General features: G+C 33.4%; 2 protein-coding genes across 2 annotated transcripts; one reads left to right on the top strand and one right to left on the bottom strand.

Annotated features, from left to right (window-relative positions):
- On the bottom strand, window positions 1-867 carry LOC128132992 (uncharacterized). Its single transcript, XM_052770014.1, has 2 exons — window positions 403-867; window positions 1-327 (listed from the first exon to the last, which is right to left on the bottom strand). The coding sequence occupies exons 1-2, from the start codon at window positions 616-618 to the stop codon at window positions 118-120; spliced, it is 426 nt and encodes a 141-aa protein (XP_052625974.1). The 5' UTR covers window positions 619-867; the 3' UTR covers window positions 1-117.
- Window positions 868-6,867: 6,000 nt separating this feature from the next.
- Window positions 6,868-9,714, top strand: LOC111907333 (cationic amino acid transporter 6, chloroplastic). Its single transcript, XM_023903098.2, has 5 exons — window positions 6,868-7,456; window positions 7,708-7,930; window positions 8,247-8,577; window positions 8,761-8,989; window positions 9,098-9,714. Exons 1-5 carry the CDS (start codon window positions 7,054-7,056, stop codon window positions 9,688-9,690), a joined length of 1,779 nt encoding a protein of 592 aa, XP_023758866.1. The 5' UTR covers window positions 6,868-7,053; the 3' UTR covers window positions 9,691-9,714.
- Window positions 9,715-10,163: the final 449 nt, after the last annotated feature.

The following is a 10,163-nucleotide window of genomic DNA, read 5'->3' as shown; positions in this document are numbered from 1 at the left end:
TCTAGATACTATGTTGAAATACAAATGGACACCACATATTCCATGATGAGCGTGAGGAAAAATGTTGGCAACGGATGTTGCTATAGATGGAGACCTATCAGATATAATTGTAAGCTCCTACATATTTCCTATGCAATCACGTAGTTTTTGAAAAAACCATGTCCAAGAATCAGTACACTCATTTTTGCATATACCATATGCAACCGGTAATATTTGATTTTGTCCGTCCTTAGTAACTGCAAGTAGCATGGTACCTTTGAACTCGCCCTTTAGGTGAGCTCCATCTACTACTAGGGTCGGCTTACAAAAATTGACAAAAGCTCGTACCTACAATACATTGTATATCTATTCAAATACACCAAAATAAATATTAAAAAAAAATTAGGACATGATAATACTAACCGAGCAACCGAGTGCGACGTACAAAAACTCAAACCGATCATCAGCATCTGTTTTAATATGTGTGACAGTACCCGGATTATGTTTGGCCAAGTTGTGACAATACGCCGGAAGTTTGGTAAAAGAATCCTCTTTCGTACCCCTTAACGACAACAATGCATATTGCTTCGCACGCCATGCCTGATGGTATGAGATATTGATATTCAATTGAGCATTCATATCATTAACAATTTCTTTTCCCCGATAAACTCTACTATAGTCTTCAGCCAAAACATCAGCAACATATTCACCCAAAACATATTTGTTTGCTTGTCGATGATTAGGTTGCAACAATGTTGAAGAACATGTGTGTACATCAACAAATTTATTCACTTGGAAAAGTCCATCAGTATTTTTAATTGCTTTTGCTCTTAGTAACCAAGAACAATTTTTCGAAACACACACAACTTCATACCTTGATCTGGTGGATCTACTTGTCCTCGTCTGGAAACCTTCTCGAAGACATTTTTTACCAATACACCGCTTTAAAAGTTCTTTGTTTTTAAATATACTCTCACATTGAATCTTTTGAAGATTAATGTCTACCATCTGTGTTGGGATATCTTCATTATTATCAACTGGCCATGCTGGTACATGGGGCATACCGTGAAAAAGGTTATCGGGATACTTAGCTTTAACTTCATCACCCAACTCATCTCTATCGGAATTACTTTGTAGCTCGGTTATATCTAAACATACATCACCAACATCAACATAATGCCCGTAAACATGATTTTTTTCATTTTTTTGAGTTGAATTTTTTTTCTTTTTAGTTTTATCTACCACACGCCTATTCATAAGTTTAACTTCTTGTTCGGCAACATCATCACAACGACCACCAACATGATTAAGATATGTACCAACATCATCATCACCAACATACTTGTAATTCTCGGGATCCACATAGTGAATAGGTGAATAACTAACATTAACATTTTCAGCAACACTGTGAAACTGAGGTACACTAGGAGTATTGAAAGTACCTATCGGATCGTTGCTCCCTTTAAAACTGGATAAATTACCAACAACTTCGTTTCCAATTTCACCGCCCCCATTAACCTCCTCAACTTCATCAACCACCACAAACACTTTCACAGCCATTCCTCCACTACATTTGATTACGTTTATCAACATTCTAACATCCACGTCTTCAACTATAGCTATATAATAATTTAATTCAGGATGGTGGAAACAAAGACTAATTCTATATTTGTCTAACAAACCAATTTTGCTTCTTACCAAAGATACAAAATCACTATAACTAATATACTCAGAAAATATCAAAGCAAGTTCAGAAATACCTCCCTGTGGACATATGTATTCCAGATTAGTTCCATTAACTTGCCATCTCCCACCGGTTACAAGACAAACCAAATATTCAATCATTTTTTGAGCAAATTGTAGAGATAGAGAGTATTTCACAAACAAATAACAACCAAAATGATATTTTTTCTACAAAAGTTTTTATATAGCAAAGCCCATTTCGTAGTCAAACCAATTCATTTCATAATCAAACTTAAAAAAAAAAAAAAAAAAAATTAAAAAAATTGCATCATTTCGCAGATAGGATCAGAGGATTTCGTAGATGGGACCTATTCCATCTGCGAAATTACCCCTATTTATACCGAAAAAATTTAAAAAAAAAAAAAATTCTCATCTGCGAAAGTACAAGTACCTAAAGCACAACTGTGCTTTAGGTAGTTGTACTTTCGCAGATGAGAAGCCCATTTCGCAGATGGGACCTTCTCATCTGCAAAATGGATGGCTATATATGTAATCTCGATTTTTTTTGGCTATTTTTGTAATGCAATTAGTGTAATTGGCTATTTTTGTCATTTTCTCGAAAAAAAAATAATTACCCTTACAAGTCATTTTTCATTATTATTATTATTATTATTATTATTATTATTATTATTATTATTATTATTATTATTAATTTTGCTTGTAAAATTATAGTGTGAAACGAAAGCAATTAAGATTCGATAAACCATATCATGGTAATAAATGACTATTTTAATAATTTGTCTTTTCATTTATTCTTTTTCATCTGCTACATATAGTGGGACGTGGGTGACCTCATTCTTAAATACTTGGGGTGGAGCACTAGAGCGAAGTTCAGCTTTTTCAGAACTCTTCCAAGTTCCATCATTTAACAGAAGTAATATATGTCACATGTTCCGCAACATGCATTCAACTCTTGTATCATGAAACTTTGTCTTTAACTAAGCTCATTTTAACCTTAGCTAGTCACATCAAACAAACACCTACATTTTTATTAAGGTTGTTTTATATTGGATTTTTTGGATAATGTATCCATACATACGATACTTGGTTATTTTAGACAATATAATGAGCGATAAACTTACTTTAGTTTCAACAATATCATTAAAAGGAATTTGGTGAGAGAAAGGATTCAGAATGGCGTTAATCAAAAGCTTGAGCTTTTTAGTTTCAACGAATTTGAAAACTTCTCTAGTACAACAAGTAATAATAACCGATTTGACATTAGAAATCAGCTTTCAAATTTCTTAATATAAAATCAACAATTCGTTGCATCTATCTTAAATCAATGTGAAATAAACTATGTTTCAATATCTTAATATATGGAGACTTCAACTTTTATTCCTCTGCATGTATCGAATTTGTGTGATGGCCAGCTAACACTTATTCCATCGCATTTAACTCCAAAAAGAAACAAAAGTCGTAGAACTATACTATAAAACTCAGCTCAAACTATCATAATTAAATTCCAATGAGACATAAAACTAATTCATACTATTTTATTCAAGTTAAATGGAGAACAAACTTGAAGATTGGTGTAAAGTCAAAAAGGAGAGTTCTCTTTTGAAGAGAATCATATCCAAATTACTATAATCATATAGATCATTTTCTCTCTCTCTCTCTCTCTCTCTCTCTCTCACACACACACACACACATATATATATATATATATATATATATATATATATATATATATATATATATATATACACACACACACACACACACACACACAAGACTCGACTCATCCACATGGGTAGATGGGAGGCTTCGCTTTCTTAAGCTTTCCGTCCATCCATTTCTTCTCGGTCACAATGATGTATGCAGTTATGAGTGGGTTTCTTAGATTATTCAAGTAGCCCATCAAGAAAACAATGGAATCAAATAGATCTATAAAGATGGTCCTTTAGAGCAGAAAGTATGTAGATGTGACTACAATTTTAATTTACTGAATACATAAGATATTACTTACATAATAGCAACCGTAAACAATGATAACCATCCATATATGAATTTGCAAACTCTTCGGCGTAGGCATGTTTTGACATTAATTTACAAAAACTAAGCTGATTATAGAGAATTGTTAGTCCAAAATTTTCTTTCGTGACTTGATGATAACTTAAAAGAATTGTCCTTCTGTAAAAACTTGTACCTTTATATGTCCTATAAGATATGTGTCAATATCAATTCTTAAGACAACAAGTTTTAAAACTTAGTGATAAGTTGTTTAGAGATGTGTTCTAATCATTCGATTAGGAAAACAGAGTAAGAACACGACGATCTGAATAAGATTTGGTTTCAGTTTGTATATTCCAGAATAGCACAAAGAGTTTGAGTACAAGAGTGTAAGGCTAATAAGAACGTTACTCTACCCTTTAAGTACCTATCCTATTTATAGGGTACTCACGGAATCAGAATAATACTAGGACTATACATCATAGTACGAACCACACTGATGCCCAGTAAATACATTAGATAACGAAGTCATGTGGACCTTCGCTATTTACAGACGCTTCACCTAAAGACACTAAGAATTCGACTTCTCACAACCAATTTAGACCTAACATTGAGAAAAGACGAATCTTCAAACCTTAGGTAGTATCTTGACAGTCTGTAGCAAAAACTCCCATATCTTCATATACCAATGAATGATATTCATAATCTTCGCTCTGTCTTCATTCTCGTTTATTTGGTAGTTATTGATGCGAAGTACGATACTGGTAAGATGTGAATTCGAGTATATTTCAACATAATCGACACGAAATAAGAACTTTTTTCCTATTATCCTTCTTTCCTTTACCAATGAACACAACTCCAAGTGGATCATGAACAATCTATCTATCTTCATAATCCTTTATGCTTATTTCTCCTTTTAACAATGCCTTAGGAACTTTTGATATTCTGTTGAAGTGAGTAGAGAGATCAATGCTAGTCAGTGCCAGATGAGCAAACTAAGCATCCAGAAAAGTCTTAATATGCCCATATCTAAGAACATACGTAGATTTGTCTAGCATTTTAGTCTTTTAAAGATCGCCCATCAATAATGCAGTCAAAATGAGATCATTCACGTTCATGAGTGGAAAATCTGCAATCGTGAATTCAAACGACATATTGTTTGCACGAACCACCTTGTATCGAAAAGTATGCAACAATCCTTCAAATAGCACATTAGGAGTAATCGATACACACTTGATGATTTTCACTAATGACCACAACTCCTCCTCATTCTTTCCTAGCACTGCATGAAATTGAATCTTTAGTTTTTAAATTCCTTTTTGTCCTTGTAATTCTCAGCTAGTTTAAATTGAGAAAATACAAACAATGAGTAATTAAGTGGAAAATTTAGTTAATTAAACTTTGTATTCTCAGTTGCATAGCTCTTCCTTGGCTTGACCATAAAGTCTTCATCTTCACTTGAAGTTGTGCTTTCAATTAATTCATAATTTCAGACTTTATTTGGATCACCCTTGTTAAGACCCGATGTATCATCTTTCCTCTGCCTCAAAAATGCTATTCAACTGCCTCATCTTTTCCATCTCAATCTCTTGCAACCTTTTCTTTTCTTCAGTTGAGGGCTCGAATCGAACACTCTTCCCTTTATATTTGGGATCAACAGTTGATGTATTCTTAACCACAATAGAACTTGAACCTCCTTCTCCAATATTGATCCCTTTCTTTTGCAACTTGGATAGGTTGACATTGACATTTGGAGTAGGTGTTGTTGTTGTCGATGTTGCCACCACAAGTTTCATCGGTATAGAAGTTGGAATATGTGTAGACATTACTTTCCTATGTCTTCACCAATTCCTTTAGACGACCCTCTCCCTCCCCCCTGCGACACATTCACATAACGTGGAGCATTGGTTGTAAGGCGAAGGATGAGGTCAAGAATTGGTGCCAATTTTGACTGAAAGCAAGATTCATCTGAAGATACCATAGTCGAAAGAGATTCTTTAGAAAGCAAAGATTTATATGTTCAATCAAATTTTGATAGAGTCTCTGGAAAACCAACAAGAGAATTCTCAAGTCTTTTGAACACCTTCCCATTAGTTTCATTCTTTATTTTCAAATCACCAGTGTAATCATTATTGAAAGCATTAATATCCTCCACCAGACAAGTTGTATTTTTTTTAAAAAAGTATTTTAAAAAATATAAACAAACAAAATGTCAAAAAAAATTAAAATGTATTCAAACAACACGTAAAAAAATTTAGAAAAAATTATTCAAAAAAATATCAAAAAATATATAAGAACAATATGTAAAAAACATTAAACAATATATTCGAAAAAATATCAAATAAAATCTAAATAATAAAAAATATAAATAAATAAAATAAAATGTAAGCATAAAAATATATAAAAAAAGTTAACCAATAATATATATATATATATATATATATATATATATATATATATATATATATATATATATATATATATATATATAAGAAAAACAAAAATATAAAAATAAGGGTAAAATAGTGTTTTAAAATAGACTAAAGATGTACAATACAATTTCTTTAAATGTTAAGAGTCTATCTTATCAAATTTTCAAAATTTAAATTGAAAATACGAATCTAACCAAATTATAGGCCTTCGTGTATACACACCACGAGAAGGCTCGTTCCATTCTCAATCCGGTATACTCACAACAAAGGAATGTGATCGTTGTGGGTTTAAGCTTCTAGAGAGAAGAAGAGAGGAAGAGAGAAGAAGAGAGGAAGAGAGGAAGAGAGGAAGAGAGAAGAAAAAGTTTGTGGTAAATTATGGTGGCCAACATGAAAGACCATGCTCGTGGTTCCAGATCAGCACCACGTGAGGACCGAAATGGTGTGCACGGAAAACAACCGTGACCACCTAGACCATGAATGGCTTCGTGATACCCATATCATATATGACGGCCTTAGAAGAAGCTTTTAAAAAAATCCTTAGGGGTTCTCAAAAGTCATATAGGAGATACAAAGACCTAGAGAGGAAAATTCACATAGAGGCAAGTTGATCTTTTTTTTATTATTTTAATATTTTTTATTTTTAAAGATCGATACTTAAAATCAAAGACTTACCGTACAAATGCTTTTCTCATAAATTGCTACGTGCCCAAAATATTGTCAAATGATATATATTTTATATTTTTTTTATGTAGCTTGAAATAGTTAGGATGCTTAGTGATGTTTATTCATCCCAGGTCTAAAAGTAGTGATTTGTGGAAAATAATTTTTGAAAGTGGGCATATGATCATTAATTACAATAAAAGAAACAAACCATTATATTCTCTAGTGCATATTTAAGACGAACGTTCTTCAAAGCCAAACAACACAAACTAATCCTTGAACAATGGCGGCCATTAATAACAATCAAACAACACCTCCAACCAACATTTTTTTTCTCTCTTCTTACTTCAGGTCTCTTTCCAAAACCCCACAAAGGTTAAGGAAGAGGGTTCTAGCCACATGGACACCAGAACAGGAGCTCAACCAAATGAGGCTAAGGTCTGGTGCTGACATGAAGAGAAAACTCACATGGTTTGACCTTATTGCCCTTGGTGTCGGTGGTATGCTTGGTGTTGGAGTTTTCGTGACAACCGGACCCGTTGCAAAAGATAAATCCGGGCCTGCTGTTCTTGTTTCATACGTCATTGCTGGAATATCAGCTCTTTTCTCCTCCTTGTGTTACTCTGAGTTCTCCATCCAAATTCCAGTTGCTGGTGGTGCCTTTAGTTATCTAAGAGTCACTTTTGGTATGAGCTTCTATGATCAAATTAATGCATGATATATATTCTCTCTCTCTCTCTCTCTCTCTCTCTATACATATAACAAATTAATTATATCACTTTATTGCAAAAGTATTTCAAAACTCTTTAAGCATTCATGTTAGAATACTATGTGTCATCTTGGAATACGAAAGTATACTTCACTACCACTTGTTTAATTTTTTTTTTATTTTTTTTATTTTTTATGGTTGATAGTATATGTATTGCTTTTGTTGCAGGAGAATTTGTGGGTTATTTTGCAGGGGCGAATATATTAATGGAGTATGTGTTATCGAATGCTGCAATTGCAAGAAGTTTCACGGAATATTTGTGTACTACTTTTGGGCAGGAAGATCCAAACGCATGGCGGGTTGAAGTAGATGGTTTAATGGAAGGTTACAACATGTTGGATTTTCCGGCTGTTGCTCTCATTATTCTTCTTACTCTTTCCCTATGTCGGAGGTTCGATTAATTTTTTTTTTTTTGTTAATTTTTCATTTTATTTTTACTTATTCGTCGCTATAGCAGTCCAAAACGGATCTCCATCTCATGCCATATATTTAATTTCATTGGTTGTTATTAAATAATCAAATATAAATGATTGTTTTACAACACAATGAACTAGTGGATTTTATGGTAGTGACTTGTGAAAATGACACAAAATATTATTAATTAGTGCCGTTCTAAAAGAATAAAAAGAAATAAACTATTATTATTTTCCTTTTGGTTTGAACTAAATAGTCACTAATTTTTCTGTTAATATTTTTGAATATTTCAGCACCAAAGAAAGCTCCATGCTAAACACTGTAATGACAGTATTTCATGTGGTTTTCTTTGGATTCATTATAATCGCGGGTATATGCTACGGGAACACAGAAAACTTAATCCAGCCAAAAAGCTTAGCTCCTTATGGTGTCAAAGGCATTATCGATGGAGCAGCCATCGTTTATTTTAGCTACATTGGTTATGATTCTGTCTCAACAATGGCTGAAGAGATTCAAAACCCATCAAAGAGCCTTCCATTGGGAATAATCGGTTCAGTTCTAATTGTTTCTGTGCTGTATTGCCTTATGGCTTTGTCTTTATGCCTCATGGTTCCCTATAACAAGGTAATTAATTAATTAGTAATTCACTAATTCTATTGTTTTCTTGAAAATATACATATATGTTAAAAGTAAAACTCCATACTGATCGTTACTAAAGAAGAGAGAAACTAAAGAATCATTAGTCTAAGTTACTGTAGTTGAATTTTGTGTCTTATAAATAGGAATTCTTCAAATGATTATTCATAGATATCGAGTAGTGCATCATTTTCCGTTGCTTTCCAACACATTGGGTGGAAATGGGCGAGCAACATCGTCGGAGCAGGCGCTAGTTTGGGAATCGTGGCATCTCTTCTCGTAGCCATGCTTGGTCAAGCTCGGTATCTGTGTGTCATTGGTAGAGCTCGGTTAGTGCCTTCATGGTTCGCTAAGGTGCATCCTACATCAGGCACCCCTCAGAATGCGACCATTTTCTTAGGTAAGTGAATAGTGAAAACAGAAACATCGAATATGCATTCTATTAACACATGAGTTGATGAAAATGTCTGACAAATGACTTGTTAATTTTCAAACATATATGTAATAGGGTTTTGTCAAGCATCCATAGCTCTTTTCACAGAACTAAGTATTGTGTTAGAGATGATCTCCATTGGCACCCTCTTGGTGTTCTATCTGGTTGCAAATGCACTAATCTATCATCGGTATGCGATCAAAACCAACAATCCACCAATCTACACACTTATCTTTCTCTTACTCCTCTCAAGTGCCTCCATTGGCTACTCCATCTCTTGGAACTTGAACCACCAACCAAGGTGGGGGTTGGTGCTATTTGGTGTTTGCATGATGGCCATCACTGCAACTTTTCAGTACTTGATGTCTTCTGGAAGTATCCAGAATCGGGAAAATCATGAATGGCAGGTACCATTCATGCCATGGCCGGCGGCGCTTTCTATATTTTTGAATGTATTTCTTATGGCTACTTTGAGAAAGTTGTCGTATGAGAGGTTTGGTGTGTGGGCGTGTTTCATAACTTTGTTTTATTTGTTGTATGGTGTTCATTCCACATATCAAGCTGAAGAAATTGAAATGGAAATGGAGGGTGATGATGGTGGTATGAGAGAACAATATTGTCCTAATTCAAATGGAGAACAATCAAAGGTTGATATTCAAGTGCTCTAATGAAAGGAATAATGTTTTCTGCGACTGTTTTGCAATTTTTTTTATATAACTTTTGGACTTCACATTAGAATTTCTTTCTTGAAATTGATATCAAATTTAATTAATTAACAACCACAAAATCAACTTAATTCGTTCATGCGCTCCACTTTAGCTGCTTTGCAATAAAGAGTAAAAATTTAACCATCTAAAAGGCTTGTCTATGGCTTTGAAAATAGACCTGGTGAGTAATGACTCTCATGCTCCTATGCACAATTGCACACGATTTAATAGATAAAAGTATTGAACTTTATAAAAATTTGAGTAAATTACACGATTTGTCCCTGGTTCAAGTGCCAAATTGCACGTTTAGTCCCTAATTTCAAAACTTAACTCGGATCATCTCTCGTATAATTTCAAAACTTAATCACAATATTTCATTTCTTTTAATGTATAAATTGCAAAATCAATGTTAAAAAACAGAAATAGAAATAGAA

The sequence above is a fragment of the Lactuca sativa genome, chromosome 3 (assembly GCF_002870075.4).
Source record: "Lactuca sativa cultivar Salinas chromosome 3, Lsat_Salinas_v11, whole genome shotgun sequence".
In the NCBI taxonomy this organism is placed as follows: domain Eukaryota; kingdom Viridiplantae; phylum Streptophyta; class Magnoliopsida; order Asterales; family Asteraceae; genus Lactuca; species Lactuca sativa.
This window is presented reverse-complemented; position numbering and strand designations above follow the sequence as displayed.